Below are 18,025 nucleotides of genomic sequence, written 5' to 3' on the forward strand. Positions count from 1 at the left end.
CTCTTCCCTGCGCTTGATAGTCACCATGGCAACAAAAAGACGCCGTTCTTGGCCTAGCTGCCTTGAGGCGGCTTTTAGGACTGGCTTTCCAAGGGGTCCTCAGGTAAGCTTCGCTTTCGGGTGAGAGAGGGGCAACTGCGGGAAGGCGGGAAGAGATGAGTTGAAGAGGAGAGCCCCCCCCCATAATACATTGCAATGAGTTGCGCTCCTTTCCTTTGCCCTAAGGGGGAAAGCAGCCACACGCCACGCTAAGCATTGTGGGAGAGCAGCACATGGAACGAATCTCTCCCTCCCATCACATTTTGTTTGCATGCTAAATGTATCCCTCATGGCAGGACCTGATGCGAGCCACAAAAGCCATTTTTCTCGTCTCCCCCACTATCAGCACAGGACCTGGGGTGGGGGAGGGGACCCCACTCTTGGTTATTGCCTAATTGAATTTGATGATTTGCATAAATAAGTGCTGTAAATATGTATAAATAAATGACAATTTTATTTAAAATTGCTCAGGACACTGGCACCCAGATAGGTAAAGGGACCCCTGGCCATTCGGTCCAGTCATGACTGACTCTGGGGTTGTGGCGCTCATCTCGCGTTATTGGCCAAGGGAGCCGGTGTACAGCTTCCAGGTCATGTGGCCAGCATGACAAAGCCGCTTCTGGTGAAACAGAGCAGCGCACGGAAACGCCGTTTACCTTCCCGCTGTAGCAGTACCTATTTATCTACTTGCACTTTGAGGTGCTTTTGAATTGCTAGGTTGGCAGGAGCAGGGACCGACCGAGCAACGGGAGCTCACCCCTTCGTGGGGATTTGAACCACTGACCTTCTTATCGGCAAGCCCTAGGCTTTGTGGTTTAACCCACAGCGCCACCCAAGTCCCAGACCCAGATAGGTAGATGGCAGATAATGGGGAGGGAGTCCACAGTTGCAAATAAGACTGCAGCTATAATATCATAAAACCCTACTGAAATACACTGGCATTTACTACTGATACATGAGTCAGTTCAAGGTGCCATGCAATTACAAAAAAGTCTTGTTCACAGCAGTTTCTCCCCCACTCCCATTCCCAACATCACTCAAGGAATGACACCAAACCATTCAATTATTTCTTTCTTTCTCTTTCTTTGCATTTTCCTTTTTCTCAGCTAACCCAAGAAAAAGTTTGGCTGCAAACCAATCAAGCACCCAGGAAAAGTCTGCAACATGACCCTAGTGGGGGTGCCCCGTGTCGTCCCCAGTGGGAAAGTCTACAGACAGATATTTGATGATGAGGTACAGCAATGACAGAAGCTAGAAAACCTGATTGGGTGGTGGTGGGGAAATAGCATCACTTGAAGCAGGAATGGGGAACCTCAGGCACAGAACTCTCCCCGGGATACACCTCCTTTACCTAGGCCACACCCCTATCCAGCTTTGGTTAGTAGATCTGCAGATTAGTAGATCTGCAGGTTCTAGTAAAACACACACACAGTAGATCTTGCAAGCCTTCACTCTGCCCACCACTGGACTTAAACTCTGGCAGAGGCAGTTGCAAAGTTGGGTTAGAGCAGTCTTTGCAAACCTAGTGCTTTCCAGGTATTTTGGACTAAAGTTCTCATCAGTCCTAGCCAGCACAGGGTGAAGGCTGCATGAGATTTGTGTTCTAATTCTTTGTGGGATATCTTGCACAGGATCACTTGGGGAATATCTTGTTCATTATGGTCTGTATCAACTGTTTTCAGATAACACCCTCAGACCCATGTGAAAACATCTGGAGAGACTTCAAGTCCATAAACTTGTTCTAAGTAATGGTGCTAATTTTATGCTGCTGTTATACTTTTTCTAAGAAATGACAGGCTACCTGCTATTGTTGTAGTTCATTGTATTTTAAATTACATGTAAAAGCAATAAAACATATTTTAAAAGAAGAAGAAGATTTAACACATTTAAGACTTAACACATTTAAGACTTAACATGGCTGTGTTCTCACCCAAACTCTCTTTGGCATATTCTTCTCCCTGCTGGTCTCATATGCCTTCAGCTTGACTAAAGACAGTGTATACTTTCATTCGAGGAGCGACAGGGTTTGTTCAACTTGACACATCTCTGTACCAAGGCAAAAATGTGGCGAGAGATGTTTGCAGGTGACGCAGCTTTGACAGTGCACTCCAAGGAAGCTATACAAAGACACATCAACTCTTTTGTCCAAGCCTGCATGGAATTTGGCCATACCACCAGTATGATGAAGACCAACATCCTGGTTCAGAAGGCTGTCAGCATCCACGCATCAGCACTGGTGACCACACACTTGAGGTAGTAGGTGATTTTGTCTACCTGGGTTCCACCATAACCAGCAACCTTTCCATTAATGCTGAGCTAGACAAGCATATTGGCAAGGCAGCTTTTGCAATGGCTTGCTTCTCCAAGGGGTATGGGAGAATGTGATGCTAACATCTAATACCAAGATGAAGGTCTACCAGATTTGCGTGTTGAGCACACTGCTATTGCACACTGTGTGTTGACTTGTGGGCAACTTACAACTGCCAGGAGCAGCGCCTCAATGCCTCTCACATGTGCTGCATCAGGAAGATTCTGGGCATCACCTGGCAAGACAGAGTTTCAAACAAAGATGTGCTCTCCGAAGCCCACATTCCCAGCATGTTCACATTCCTGTCCCAGCAACACCTACACTCATGTCCACAGAATGGAAGATGGCAGAATCCGCAAGGACAGTGGTGTCCAAACTTTTTTCAAAGAGGGCCAGATTTGATGAGGTGAAGGGCTGTGAGGGCCGACCAAAGGACCTCTTTTTAGGGTTGAAGTTGTTGAGGTTTTTTTAGGATTTTACCCTAGGAAATAAACTACCACAGGCGCCGGATTAAACTGACCAGCAGGCCAGATTAGGCCCCCAAAATGGACTTTCGACATGCTGCCCAAGGATGTGCCCTACGGGGAGCTGGTTTCATGAACCAGGCTTGTTGGCTGACCAACTCTGTGTTACAAAGATGTCTGCAAATGTGACAAGAAGGCTGGCAACATCAACCCTGTTGTGTGGGAATTCCTTGCAGATGACTGCAGTGCCTGGAGACAGTCAATCTTGTCATGGGACGAATGACCACTGGAAGGAGTGCAGAGGGAAGAAACAAGTAATGATGCTGATTGCTTTCTCATGAGTAAGACGCTCCAAACTCTGTGCCTGGTTTTTACAGAGTTTTATTATATACATATGTACAAGACAGAGCATCAAAATCCATGACTGTCCTAGTCCGATTCAGAATCCAGAAGCACTGCCCTTCAGGACTTTCGCCAACAACCCCCCCGGTATCTTGAATCTCCTCCTCTTCTCACGCCTCTTTTCCCCCCTTCGCTGTTGGGGTGATGGGGCTGGCGGAGTGCCCTCTCCACTCGAGCTGCTCAGCTGAGGAGCCGGTGCTGTCTCCTCTGGCACCTCCACCTCCTGAGTGCTCTGGTCTGACCATTCAAACCTCCACTCTGGGAACCTTGCACTCTCAGCATCCCCAACGGTCTGCACCGCTTCCTGAGCCCCCACACCACCTTCCGCTTGCATCCGTCTCTTCCTGGTCAACTTCCTGGACTCTCCACTGACCCCTGGTCAAAACACCATAGTGCTTCTACAGCAGCACAACCAGGCACCTTCATCTGCCCCAGCTGCAACAAAACCTCTCTCTTCCGTATTGGTCTCTACAGTCATAGCAGGCACTGTAACTTTCCAAAAGTTTGACTTCATCCACAAAGGCATACTCCTCTATTGTCTCCTAAGACAGATGAACACCAACACAAGCTTTTGGGGACTCATGCTCACTTCATCACATAGGTGAAGTGAAATCTTACTATACATGTTTGTAAGGGAGAAAATTGTAATGTGGGAGTTGTGTGGCAAAATCTTTCCCCTTATTTTTTGCATCTCATTGCCATTCAAACCCTGCCTTACAATTTTCTCCTTTATTCACTTGCCAACTTTCACTTCATTAACCTTGAACAAGATGCTTTAATTCTAGCTATTAAAAAATGACAACAAAATATTATTAAGAATTAAATCAGGGTGGGACCCATAAGTACTTAACTCTGCTTGACAAGTGCCCTCTGTTTCTGGTGAGTATAATCATGCCCTCTTTCACCTTAAAGAAATATATCTAATTATTTTTATTTTGGCTTTGGCTAGATAAATCTTGTGCGCACTCTGGGAGAGGCGAGAAGCAAGATAGCCCAGCACAAGCTCCCACAGATCCCAGGAACAATTCCGCTGGTGAGGGATGTGGAAACCTGCTCAGGCAATGGGTTTTTATCACATCGTCAGCAGATGTGGGTTGAGGGAATGCCCAATGATGACATCACTGAAAATCCAGTGCAATACAAGTAAGGAACAGAGTTATGGTGTTATTCTGTGCTGTCAGGCCTGTTGGCCAAATGTGGCCTCTCTACTTGACCCTTGGAACTTTTTCCAGATCACACCCCTCACTCACCCTTACTTCAAATCCCAAGTGTTTTGACCTGACTGGAATGTGTTCTTGAACTCTAATAGTGTCTCTTGCTTCAAGTTTCTCCCACTCTGTTTCTATTCCAGAGAGGCTGCAACACTGGCATTTTTAAAGACTCAAGAAAGTGAAAATGTTATTGCTGCCCGGGAAGTCCGAGGCCTTGCTGAAGTCATAAGTAAATGTTTACCAATTTAATTCCGGCATCATAATCAGTATTTTTAGCAAATGTGGTATCTTTCGTTTATGCAGACTACCAGCTATACTACTGCAAAGTACTCTGCTTGGGGCTTCCGTTGAAGACAGCTCATTAACTGCACCCAGTGCAGAACACCACTGCTCAGTTTTTGGCCAATACCTTGCCAGTTCCACTGGTGGCCACTGCATTCTCACACCCAGTTCAACCTGATGGTGATAGTCTTTAAAACCCAAAATTGTTTTGCCGATAGTAACACCTTGAACTTGAGCAAATGGGCCACCAATGCAGATCTCTGAGCAGAAGTGTTATATGCCTCCTGTCAACAACCATGCTGCAGCATTCTGCACTAACTTTAGTTTCAAACCCACAAAGAGTTGACTGCAGTAATCCAATCTTGAAGTCACCAATGCCTGAACTATTGCGGTTAAGCCCTCCCTTTTTATTGTCTGTAAGCCACATATGTTTTATTACAGTTAGTGAAATTAAAAAATGAGTACTGGTAATTATGAACTTGTGCATAAAACTGAAGACGGAACTAAAATCTGGCAGGCTTCTTTAGCAGCATGAGAATGTCAGCTAACCCAGTGGTTTGAAAAAACAACACATTACTATTTTTTAGTGTAGAAGGGATTGTAATCTATATCTCTTTATGCTAGCCTGGCATGAATTCTACAGCTGTGCATACAGTCTAATATCCCTCCCTCCCTTCCAGTTCCTGAGAAGAAAAACAGTGACATTGTGGAACGTATCACAGAGAGCAGGAGGTGCCGTCACGAAGAGATGGTGATGACGCTGCGGCAGGAATTGGCATGCATTGGGAAGGTAGGCAGCCCTCTTCACTACTTTTGTGCATCACTATTAATAGTACTAGGGATGGGATAATCTGTCCATTTGCAATGTGAAGCCAATGTGGTGTAGTGGCTCGAGTGCTGGATTAGGACCTGGATGACTAGGGTTCAAACTTGGCCATGGAGGTCTCTGAGTGACGTTGGGCCAGCCACTCACTCTCAGCATAACGTAACTCACAGGGTTGTTGCTGTGAAGATAAAATGGGGAGAAGGAGAACCATGTACACCACATTGAGCTTCTTGGAAGAAAGGTGGGATATAAATATAATAAAGAAATAAAATTCAGTTCTCTCCGTTTCTCATTTCTTCCTATCTTAAATTCAGTTTTCCACTTTTTGCAACAATTTGTGAATCTTTTCTTTAAATCCTCATGAAAATACATTACTGCTTTAGTATGGATCTCTCCAAATGTTTTGTGTTCAGTTTTGACTGTATAGTTTTATGCAAGAAATTCCCCCTTATGTGCATTTTCATTTTATTTTTCACTTATGTGACACATTCTTCTAATATGTACATATTGGTGCACTGGTTCATCCAAGCCTTGGCAAGTGTTACCCATCAGATCATCTTCTCTGTTTCAGGAAATGGAGGTGTGTTTCTTGGAGCCTGGGAAGCTATTTCTGACCAAGCTGTCAGAATCCGATCACACCATTGAGTCCCTTTTCCAAGCTTCTGCTGAGAACCTCCACTTGGAGAATTACACCATGGAGGTGAGGGAGTGCCTCGCAACTCAAACGGGGCTTGAAGGCTGCCTGCCACCTTTTCTTGCCCTTCTGGCTGATACTTCTGGTGACCCTAGATCCTCACTGCTTAGCAACAGGGATGAAGGGCCTGGCAGTCACTGTGGGTAGCAGAATACGGCATGCTAGAGATAGGAACATAGGAAGCTGACATACTGCGTCATCCCATTGACTCATTTATCTCAGTATTGTCTACACTGACTGGCAGTGGCTTTCCACAGTTTCAAGCTGGAAGTCTATCTCAAACTTACCTGGAGATCCCAGGGCTTGAACCTAGGAACATGGAGAACTTCCTTATACTGATCAGAACTATGTGTCTTTCCACCTCAGTATTGTCTACACTGACTGGCCGCAGCTCTCCAGAAAGTCAGGCAAGGGATATTCCCAGCCCTACCTGGAGATGCCAGGGATCAAACCTGGGGCCTCCTGCATGCAAAACAGATGGGCTCCGCTCAGCTACAGCCCTTTCCAGGAACATAGAAAGCTGCCTTATACAGAATCAGACCATTGGTCCATTTAGCTCAGTATTATCTACACTGACTGACAGCAGCTTTCCGAGCTTTCAAGCAGGGGCATTACCAGCCATACCTAGAGATGCCAGCAATTCACCCTGGGACCTCCTGCATGCAAAGCAGATGCTCTACTAACCTACAGCCTCCCAAGGCTGTGACACATGGGCATAGCCTAGGGGGGCAGAGGGGCAGCTGTCCCCCTAAATCAATACAAATCAGTACAAATATGAGGTTCTTCCCCCCCCCCAACAAAATCATACCTCCCCAACAAAAATCCTGGTTACGCCCATGGCAGTGAACAGAACAGTGGGATGGGTTGAAAGGATCTGGCATGCCAACAAAGATCATAGAACAGTCTTCATCTTTTCCTTGATAAGTTTTAAACAATAAAGGGTTCCACCTCAGGCCCCCTGTGTGGAATTCACATCCCATTTCTACCTTGCAGGACTTCGAGGCAATGTGGAACCTTGTCTCCAAGGAGACCTTAAAAAGAAGGCAGTGGATTAGAGAGCTGGACAAAGCCTTACTCAAGGCAGAGGTGGATCGAACTGAACGGGTAAGTACATTACAAGAAGATGCTAACAGAGAGTACATGAATGATTGTGGGTGTGGGTGTGCTGCTGTATGCCTTCCATCAGCATGTTGCCCAGAAGGAAATGCAGCCCTTGGAGCTAGAAAAAGTTTCCTATCCCTGCTATGGCTCCTTGAATGGGTCAGAAATAGTTGTTTCTTGCTTGCACATGTCTTTTTAGGAATTGGCCTTTTCAGTGAGATGGTGGAGGTTGGTCTCTTTGGGTGAATGGGGCATTGCCTCACCACTCTCATTCTGTCTTCAGCCAATTTGCACCTGCCTTCCACCTTACTTACGAGTCTAGGGGGTTTCCCCAGCTGTTAGCTTCCTCCTGCATAGACTCAAAGTGCCCCTTGTGGAACTCATCGGGGAGAATGATGAGAATAAAAGCTAGAATTGGTTGGCTCTGCCTGTCTTTGGCTCTGGTTCTACTTATCATTGGTTATGGCTCTGCCTACACTACAGCTTGCACCCCTGCCATTCCACGTCACCAATGGCCACCAGTTACAGTACCACTGGCTGAGTAGCCCAGTAGGGTGGTCCCCCAGCATATCCCTAGCGATCTCAGCAGAGAGGTGTCCTCCTTGTTTGGAGGTCTTTAAGCAGAGGCTTGACAGCCATCTGTCAGGAATGCTTTGATGGTGTTTCCTGCTTGGCAGGGGGTTGGACTGGATGACCCTTGTGGTCTCTTCCAACTCTATAATTCTATGATTCTATGATCCTGAACACTTTTCTTACCCCCTCCCTCTGCTTTGGTTTCCAGATCAAACTTTTGTTGAACAAATATAATAAGATCCTGGATGACATTTCCTATTTCCTACCCTCTGATGTCCACAGGATAATTCACAAGGAAGCCATGGTAAAACCTTTCTGCTTGATACCTGAAATTCTCCAGTAAGATAACCACAGGTTTTGCTGGATCCCACCCCCACCCTTGTAGTTCGGGAATGATTGGAAGTGGGCATATTTGCAAACCTAATTCAGGTAGCAGAATCGGGCATTTTAAAATAAAATGGTGGTGTGTGTGTGTGTGTGTGTGTGTGTGTGTGTGTGTGAGAGAGAGAGAGAGAGAGAGAGAGAGAGAGAGAGAGAGAGAGAGAGAGAGAGAGAGAGAGAGGAAGGAAGGATATGTGCAAGATTAGCACAGCAACCAGGAAAAAGGGATGGGGATCCCTGAGACATTGTACGTGAAAGGAGCAGAGAGACAAGACAAGGACAGGTTTGCCCTCGTGTCCCCAGCACAGATCAACCAAGAATTGATGCTTTTGAATTATGGTGCTGGAGGAGACTCTTGAGAGTCCCATGGACTGCAAGAACATATCCATTCTTAAGGAAATCAGCCCTGAGTGCTCACTGGAAGGACAGATCCTGAAGCCGAGGCTCCAATACTTTGGCCACCTCATGAGAAGAGAAGATTCCCTGGAAAAGACCCTGATGTTGGGAAAGATTGAGGGCACAAGGAGAAGGGGACGGCAGAGGATGAGATGGTTGGACAGTGTTCTCGAAACCACGAACATGAGTTTGACCAAACTGCGGGAGGCAGTGGAAGACAGGAGTGCCTGGCGTGCTCTGGTCCATGGGGTCACGAAGAGTCGGACACAACTAAACGACTAAACAACAACAACGACCCCAGCACAGTACCAAGGGTGTACTGGTGCTTATGATACCCTCTGCACTCTTCTTCCTCTCCACTTCTTCTTTTCTTTTTTTACCAGAAATTATATTTCCCCCCCTCTTTGGAAGTGAGAAAGGAGTGAAGAAAGCATACTGACCAAGAGCGGGGGAGGAACCTACTCTGGGCACCTCTGCTTTCTGCCCCATCAAGTCCCAGTGGGTTACCAGCCACCATTGTAATGGCACCAGAGAACAATTAAGGGATGCGTCTAGCTAAGGTTTATTCAGAGTAGACTCCTTTAGATTACTGTACCTAAATTTGTCTTGCCCATCATGTCCTCTGGGTTGAACCAACTAATCTGAAGTCTTCATTTCCCTGAAAAAGAGAGGTTCCCTTGCTACTCTCATCTACATCTTCCAATTCCAGATGATCAACCAAGCCCTGCTGGCTAATCGGAGAGCAATAGCCAAGCTGTTTGTCAACCTGATGGAGGCAGATCTGAAAGGAGACATCTTCTATCATCGCAAACTGGAGGAGAGAATAAAGACCTGGAGAGCCAAATGGAAGCAGAACATCATTTACAGTTTCAGGTCTGAAATTTCATTTATTTTTTTTGTTTAGAGCATTTGTACTTTGTTCTTTATGCAAAAGAGGTTCCCAGGTTTGCATACAATTGGTTAAAACAAGACAGTCCCTGTCCTCAGGCTTCACAACACACAAGGAGAAAGGGAGAGGATGGAAAGAGAGTGGAAATCAAGCTCAGGAACCAGTTCTTAAACAGTTGTTTTTATAATGGCCAGCTATCATAGTTCACAGATAGAAGGTGCTTAACAGAGCTGATCTTTCAGTGAACTCTGCTTCTCATCTCTCCCACTGAGACAGACTGATTGAATGGTTGCCCCCAGATGGCAGTTCGGGGGAAAGGAGGCATGATGGAGCAGGAGATTTGGGCAGTATAAGATGGGTGTGGCTTTTCAATCGCACAGTATCCCTTGCAAAAAAGAAAGCCCACATTTAATCTAATGTTTTCTCGTCATGTCCTATAGACAGTTCATGGAAAGTGAAAGAATACGGCACCCGACTGCTGTGAATGTGGAGCTGGAGAGCATGCTAAAAGATCAAGAATCACTCACTGAGAAGAGAACAGCACTGTTATATTCTCTGGGGTAGGTGAACAGGAGAATAAAATGCAACTTCTCATTCCTAAGAATGTAAGAATAACCACCCTGCTGGATCAGGCCAAAGATGCTTTTAGTCCAGTATCCTGTTCTAAAAGCAGCCAACCAGATGCACTGTGGGAAGCTCACAAGCAGGACCTGAGCATAACATCAACTTCCCCCTTATGATTACCAGCAACTGGTATTCAGAGGCATATTACCTCCCACAGTGGAGACAGAACAAAGTCACCCTGGCTTGTAGTAGTGATGTTTTGATGGTGTCAAATTATGGGTGGTTGGCAGATGTGGGTGTAGGTGAGGGACTTTAATATTTTACTTCCCCCTATGGTCTCAAACCATATTGTCCCCACCCCCCGTGCCAGCAATTTGCACAGGACTTTTTCCTTATGCAACCTGCATTGGGGGGGGACTCCAAATTGGGACGGGGGGGCAGAGGGCATCCCATGTTGTCAGTTTGTGTAAAAGAAACAACCACCTGAACATATAAAGGCAAAGATACAACTCTTAACAACCTGGGCTGTATCCAATGTTAGCCATAATCAAAGTAAGCCCACTGAAGTTAATAGACAAGACATGACAGATTTAGACCCATTAGTTTCCGTGGGCCTACCCGGTGAGTATAGAATCATAGAATTGTTGAAAGCATCCTCAAGGGTCATGTAGTCCAACCCTCTGCAATGCAGGAATCACAGCTTTCTAGGACAAACATGGGATACAACCTATTGTTCAGTTTTTCCAGTTGGCTTCCTGTATCACCCAACTCCAGCAGTAGGAGTGCTGTCAGCCAAACTACATGAAAAGAAGGGGAAATCTGCCACCTCCATTTGTCTCACTGAGCCCCCAGTCCCCACCCACAAATTTCCAGATTTTCTCCTACGTCCAAACGGCACACTCCCTCCATCAGCTTTCCCTGGAAAAGTTATCTGTGGAACTTTCAGCTCAGCTATATAACTAATATGTGACCAGTGAAAACTGGGAGACAAATGCATTTTAAGATTTGTCATGAAGACCTCGAGAGCTTTATGTACTAAGTGTTTCTCTGCCTCTTGCCTTTTTAGCAATATGCTGCCTTTGATGCAATCCAAGGCTGAATTAAACGAGTGGTATGAATCTGTGGTGGCTTTAAATAAGCAGATAGGTAAGGAACAAAAGTTTTGCTATGGTTATGTCACAGTGGCCGGAGTGGGCTACTTCAGAGTAACGACGCTACGCAGCTCTGCATTTTATTCTTTTATTGGTGCTGCGTATTTACAGTGCTGAAGTCATTGCTATTTACACGGAATGATGTGGTCAGTCGGTTCCAGAACCTCCGAATGGCTTTTGGCGCGTCTTTCTCCAACACAAAAGCTTTGGCAGACCCATCCTCTTTCCCCTCCTCTTTCTGCGTAATTCCGGAGTTGGGGGGATGGGTCTCCCCCCCTTATTCGCCCCTTCCTGTCCCACCTGGGACCCTGGCTCCTCTACCTTGCCTGAGCCTCGGACACGACTTCCTGCTTCCCCATTGGAATCGGAACTCTCTCTGCTTTCCCCTGTGCTCGGGGATGGGCTTGAACTCAGGAGGGGAGGGACTTCGCGATATCCCCTGTCCCTCACATCCACCCCCCTCCCAAGCTCTCCTTCACCCCTCCCCAGGTCCCCCCCAGGTGTCGGTGACGACTGGAAGCCTAAGAACTCAGTGCTTTCCGAGCCCGTTGGTGTGAACACCTCCCCCCAGTCCTGCGAGCCCCCCCCTTCCGCCTGGGAGGACGGGAATCCCAAAAAGTCCGTGGCGTCAGAGCTGGTAGGGGTAAAAATGTTCTGCCAATCTGCTCCTTCCTCTGACTGGGTGGATCTCGGTGACACCCATACCTCATCCTCTGGTTCCTCAAACTCCGCTTCCCAGCGCCATGGTGAACTGCTCTCCCGTGCTTCCTCCCCCTCCCCCTCCCTTTCCATGTGCCAGGGCTTGGGTCTATGGGGAAAGAGGGCGTGAAATTCTTCTACCAGGAATTCCTCTTGTATCTGAGTGGCTGGGACCCATTCATTCTGGGACGGTGGAGCATCCTCCCATGCCATGAGGTACTCCAGGCCCCCCACCCCCCTCCTTGAGTCCAGGATGGCCGTGGCCTCATTGAGTTGCTCCCTGCCTTCTCTCTCCCCCCCTCCCTCAGGGGTTTGTTCGCTGCCTCGGAGCCTGCTGCTTTCCCTGTACGGCGACAGCAGCGATCTATGAAACACTGGGTGCACCCTCATGTCCTCTGGCAGTGCCAGCCTGTATGCCACCGGGTTGACCTGTTGCGTGACCGTGAAGGGGCCCAACCTTCTGGGCGCCAGCTTTTTGCACCGCCCTCTGATGGGAAGGCCCTCCGAGGACAACCAAACTTTGTCCCCCACCCTAATGACCTCCCCCGGTCGCCTGTGGCGATCTGCCCCCTTCTTGTACGCTTCCTTGGCTCTCTCCAAGTGTTCTCTGAGCTGCTGGTGCACCGTCTCCAGTTCCTCTGCCCAATCCTCAGCCTGTGGGCCCTCCTCCTCCTCCTCCCCCTCCCTCTCTGGGAAAGATCTGAGGTCGCGCCCGTAATTGGCCTTAAAGGGCGACACCCCTGTGGAGACGTGCACCGCATTGTTGTAGGCAAATTCTGCCAGTGGCAGGCGATCCACCCAGTCCGTTTGCCGCTGGCTGACATAGCATCTCAGGTACTGCTGCAGAATGGCGTTGACCCTCTCCGCCTGTCCATTGGTCTGCGGGTGTCTAGCCGTCGACAAGCTGACCTCCACCTGCAGGAGGTTCATGAGCCGCCGCCAGAACCTGGAAACAAATTGGCGGCCACGATCCGAAATAACCCTTAAAGGTAATCCATGCAGTCTGAATACGTGATCCACAAACAGTTTGGCTGTCTCTTCTGCAGAGACCGCCCTGGCACACGGTATAAAGTGGCACATTTTGGACATGAGGTCCACCACCACCAACACTGCGGTCTTGCCCCTGGAAGAAGGCAGATCTGTGATGAAGTCCATGGACACCACTTCCCACGGCCTGTGTGGCGTGGCTAAGGGCTCCAGCAATCCCGGTGGCGCTGCTCTGACCACCTTTGCCCGCTGGCAGGTGTCACAGCCCCGTACATAGTCTCGAACATCTTCCCGCACCCCTGGCCACCAGAAGTGTCTCATGACTAGGTGAGCGGTTTTGTCCCTCCCAAAATGACCCGCCGTTGGGTTGTCGTGCAGCTGCTTGAGGACCGTACGTCTAAGCTGGGTGGTGGGCAGGTACAGTGCCCCCTTGTAGAAAAGCAGCCCCCTGCGTTCTGCAAAGTCTTTTGCCTGCTCCCCCCCCTCTCAGTTCTCTGAAGATGCGGTTGGCAAAATCATCCGCTGCCGTCAGTGCTGTGAGTTCTGCCTCGCTCACCACTGCTGCTCCGCAGGACCATGCTGACGGGGGGAAAATGTGCCTGGGTGCCGGTGGCGCCTCCTCCTCCATGTACTCTGGCTTGCGGGAGAGGGCATCCGCCCTGACATTCTGCTCTCCCGGGATGTAGTGTATGGAGAAGTTGAAGTTCGAGAAGAACTCTGCCCACCGTATCTGCCGCTGGTTGAGCACCCTGGCAGTTCTCCAGAACTCCAGGTTCTTGTGGTCTGTGCACACCTGGATGGGGTGCTTGGCGCCCACCAGGAAGTGTCTCCAGTGCTGGAACGCAGCGTGGATGGCAAGAAGTTCCCGATCAAACACCGTGTAGTTTCGCTCTGGCTGGGTCAACTTCCTGGAGAAGAAGGCACAGGGTCTCCACTCTCTGTTGGCGTCCAGTTGCAACAAAATGGCGCCCACAGCTTTATCAGAAGCATCTGTCTCCACGCGTAGGGGCGCGTCCTGAACCACGTGGAACAGGTTCTGGTCTGAGGCGAACACCCTCTTGAGGCTTTCGAACGCTGCTTGCGCCTCTGGTGTCCACCTGAACTTCTGCTTGCCTCTCAGGCAGTCAGTGATGGGAGCCGTAACGCGAGAGAAGTTCTTGATGAACTTCCTGTAGAAGTTGGCGAAGCCTAGTAGGCGTTGGGCATCTTTGCGCGTCCTGGGGCTGTGCCAGTCCAGGATGGCCTGCACCTTGTCCTTGTCCATCGCCAGCCCCTTGTCTGACAGCTTGTAGCCCAGGAAGTCCACCTCCTTGGTGTGAAACTTGCACTTCTCCAGCTTCACATACAGGTGGTTCTCCTTCAGGCGCTGCAACACCTCCCTGACATCTTTCACATGCTGCACTGGGTCATCGGAATAGATAAGGATGTCATCCAGGAAGACCAAGCATTTCCTGAAGAGGAGGGACCCCAGGACGTGGTGCATGAAGGCCTGGAAGCATGCTGAGCCCCCTTGCAACCCGAAGGGCATCACCAGATATTCAAAAGAGCCCAGAGGCGTGAACATCGTGGTTTTCCATTCATCGCCTTCCCGGATCCTGATCAAGTTGTACGCCCCCCTCAGGTCTAGCTTGGTGAAAATCTTGCCCCTGCGTGCCGCTGTCAGGAGATCATCCACTCTGGGCATGGGGAAAGCCACTGGCTCTGTCACTGAATTCAGCCGTCTAAAATCCACCACAAGACGGCGCTGTTGCGTGTCTTTCTTGTCCACCCAGAAGACCGGGCTGCCCCCTGCTGCCTTGCTTTCTCTGATGAACCCCCGCTTGAGGTTCTTGTCGATGAAAGCGCGCAGATCCTCCAGTTCCTGGTCTGACATGGCGTACAGCTTGGCTGGGGGTATAGTTGCCCCTGGCACCAGGTTGATCTGGCAGTCAAAAGGCCTGTGTGGGGGTAGGTGGTCGGACTCCGCTTCGCTGAAGACCTCCTGCAGGTCCCAGTACGGCTTGGGTATCGCCTCACCCCCTTTGACGTGCATGGTGGCCACCGTGGCTATGGGAGGCCCCTCCCCTGGTTGGTGCTGCATGCAATGTTCCAGGCAAAAGTCCGATCCAAAAGTGATGCATCTCTGGTGCCAACTGATGGAGGGGTCGTGGCGCGCCAGCCAGCTCATGCCCAAGACGATGGGGGGGTCTGAGATGGTGGTGACGTTGAATGCCAGTGTCTCTGAGTGCCTTCCCACCGTCATTTTCATGGGGGGGGTTTGATGAGTGATGGCCCCTCCCAGCAGCTCTCTGCCGTCAATGGTCGCCACGTGCAGAGGAAAATCCAGCTGCAGAAGCTGGATCTGGTGCTCTTCTGCAAAGTTTCTCGAGAAGAAGTTCGCTGACGCCCCACTGTCAATTAGGGCGAGGACCGTCAGGGGATAGCCATTTGGGAGCGTGAGCGTCACTTCTAGAACCACTCCTGCTCTGGGAGGGGTGGGCTGGCTCTGCTCCTCTCTGTGCGGGTGGGTGGGCTGGGGCTGTTGTCTGCTGACTGTGCCTGGCTGCTGCCCCTTGTCTCCTGCAGCCAGGCTTTCCCGTTTCCCTGCTGTGGTGCTGCATCAGTGGGGGAGGGCACAACCGTTCCCGCCTTTCCTTGCCACTCCCTGCGATGTGGGCAGTCTCTGACGAGATGCTGGGGGGAGTTGCAGAGAAAGCAATTCCCACCCCTTCCCTCCTTGCGTCTTGGCGCCGCTGGGGTTTGAAAAGCCCCCGCGCGCGCGCTATCAATCTGCATGGGTTCCTGGTCCTGGCTGGCCCCAGGCGTGGCTTGAAAGGGTTGTTGGGGGAGTGGCTTCTCCTGCGACCGTGGGAACCAAGCCCGCTTTGCGCGCGTTGCTTGCTTGTCGCTCCACCGGGATTCCTGTCTCACCCCCACCGCCAGAGCCGCTTTGCTCAGCTGATCCATATTACTGGGCTTTGGACCTCTCGAGAGCTCATCCTTCACCTCCTCATGCAACCCCAAGTAGAACGCCGCTTGCATTGGGGGTGACTCTAGTTCCCACCCCAATCTGTGCACCAGCATGGTGAATTTCGCCCAATACGCGCGAACTGTCATATTTCCTTGGCGTAAATTATGAAGTTCCTCCTTAGTCTGGTCCATATGACTATCGGACGAATACATCGTTTTCAAACCTTCTAGAAATAGTTTGACATTCTTCATGCAAGGATTCTTTGTTGCGATTAACGGTCTTAGCCACTCCCTGGCTGCCCCGGTAAGGTGCTCCACAATAAACGCTACCCTGTGCTCATCATCAGGGAACTCATCGTGGTGCAGCTCAAGAGCATACACAATCTCAGTCTCAAAGCCCTGATATTCCCTCGGGTCTCCATTGAACTTGCTTACTAGGGTCCCGGCTCTCCTTCCTGGCAGCACTTGGACTTGGGGTGCCCCTCCCGCCTTGTTTTTCTCTGCATCCAGCTTGTTTTGGAGGTCTACCGCCACCGCCCTTAATTCCTGCTCTCTTTCCTGTAGCGCTCTCACCTGTTCCGCAAGTTGTAGCCGGTCGTCCTGGACCTTCTTAGTCTCTTCTTTAGCTGCCTTCAATTCCCCCTGCGCCTGCAGCGACAGCTGCTGCAGTTCTTGCTGGGCTGTCTCCGCGATCTGCCGCCATCTCTCCGCCTCTGACACGCTCATCCCTGCAACTCCAAAGTAGCCCAAAAAAGGATTCGGAGGTTGCTGTCACAGTGGCCGGAGTGGGCTACTTCAGAGTAACGACGCTACGCAGCTCTGCATTTTATTCTTTTATTGGTGCTGCGTATTTACAGTGCTGAAGTCATTGCTATTTACACGGAATGATGTGGTCAGTCGGTTCCAGAACCTCCGAATGGCTTTTGGCGCGTCTTTCTCCAACACAAAAGCTTTGGCAGACCCATCCTCTTTCCCCTCCTCTTTCTGCGTAATTCCGGAGTTGGGGGGATGGGTCTCCCCCCCTTATTCGCCCCTTCCTGTCCCACCTGGGACCCTGGCTCCTCTACCTTGCCTGAGCCTCGGACACGACTTCCTGCTTCCCCATTGGAATCGGAACTCTCTCTGCTTTCCCCTGTGCTCGGGGATGGGCTTGAACTCAGGAGGGGAGGGACTTCGCGATATCCCCTGTCCCTCACAGGTTATTTAGAGCAGCAATTTATATACGTATTTACCAGATTTCCTAACTATAACCCTTCACTTTAAGTTCTCAGTGCAGGCTACAAGAATGTAATATACCATTATAGAAATAAAATGAAATCTTTATAATGATAAAAAACAAGTAAAGCTATTCAGATGGAACAGAACAGTCACAAACAGAAAGTAATAATAATAATAATAATTTATTATTTATATCCCGCCCATCTGGCCGGCTTCCCCCAGCCACTCTGGGCGGCTTCCAACAAAACACTAAAATACAGAAATCCATCAAACATTAAAAGCTTCCCTAAACAGGGCTGCCTTGAGATGCCTTCTAAAAGTCTGGTAATTGTTGTTTTCTTTGACCTCTAGTGGGAGGGCATTCCACAGGGTGGGTGCCACTACCGAGAAGGCCCTCTGTCTGGTTCCCTGTAACTTGGCTTCTCGTAGCGAGGGAACCGCCAGAAGGCCCTCGGCGCTGGACCTCAGTGTCCGGGCAGAGCGATGGGGGTGGAGACGCTCCTTCGGGTATACTGGACCGAGGCCGTTTAGGGCTTTAAAAGTCAACACCAACACTTTGAATTGTGCTCGGAAATGTACTGGGAGTCAATGTAGGTCTTTCAGGACTGGTGTTATGTGGTCTCAGCAGCTGCTCCCAGTCACCAGTCTAGCTGCCGCATTCTGGGTTAGTTGTAGTTTCCGGGTCAATCTTGTAATCACCATATCCAATCTTGTGTTAATTTTAATTTTTGTCTCAAGATACCCACAATGTCCAATACTTAATGAAAATCCGCCTCCAGTACGAGAAAGTTTGCCAGGAGTGTTTGTCAAAGGTGCAGGAGTGTAAGGTTAGTGGGTCAATCAGTTTTGTTGAAAATATGTGGATTCTGTTTTTCAGCCTGGCTGCAGCTG

General features: G+C 49.5%; 1 protein-coding gene across 3 annotated transcripts in view; it reads left to right on the top strand.

The window, feature by feature from the left end:
* Positions 1–18,025, top strand: part of CCDC180 (coiled-coil domain containing 180) — a 57,176-nt gene continuing 39,151 nt past the window's right edge. For all 3 annotated transcript variants that reach the window (XR_009557037.1, XM_060270644.1, XM_060270645.1), the window contains exons 1-12: positions 1–103; positions 1,146–1,272; positions 4,163–4,356; positions 4,565–4,653; positions 5,387–5,496; positions 6,104–6,232; positions 7,220–7,330; positions 8,109–8,204; positions 9,387–9,550; positions 10,007–10,126; positions 11,197–11,276; positions 17,873–17,961. Coding sequence is in view for 2 of the 3 variants with exons in the window: in XM_060270644.1 (XP_060126627.1) it covers positions 1,204–1,272; positions 4,163–4,356; positions 4,565–4,653; positions 5,387–5,496; positions 6,104–6,232; positions 7,220–7,330; positions 8,109–8,204; positions 9,387–9,550; positions 10,007–10,126; positions 11,197–11,276; positions 17,873–17,961 (1,251 nt within the window). In the remaining variant the exon portion in view is untranslated. The remainder of the gene's footprint in view (positions 104–1,145; positions 1,273–4,162; positions 4,357–4,564; positions 4,654–5,386; positions 5,497–6,103; positions 6,233–7,219; positions 7,331–8,108; positions 8,205–9,386; positions 9,551–10,006; positions 10,127–11,196; positions 11,277–17,872; positions 17,962–18,025) is intronic.

This window comes from Zootoca vivipara, chromosome Z (assembly GCF_963506605.1).
Source record: "Zootoca vivipara chromosome Z, rZooViv1.1, whole genome shotgun sequence".
Taxonomy (NCBI): Eukaryota; Metazoa; Chordata; class Lepidosauria; order Squamata; family Lacertidae; genus Zootoca; species Zootoca vivipara.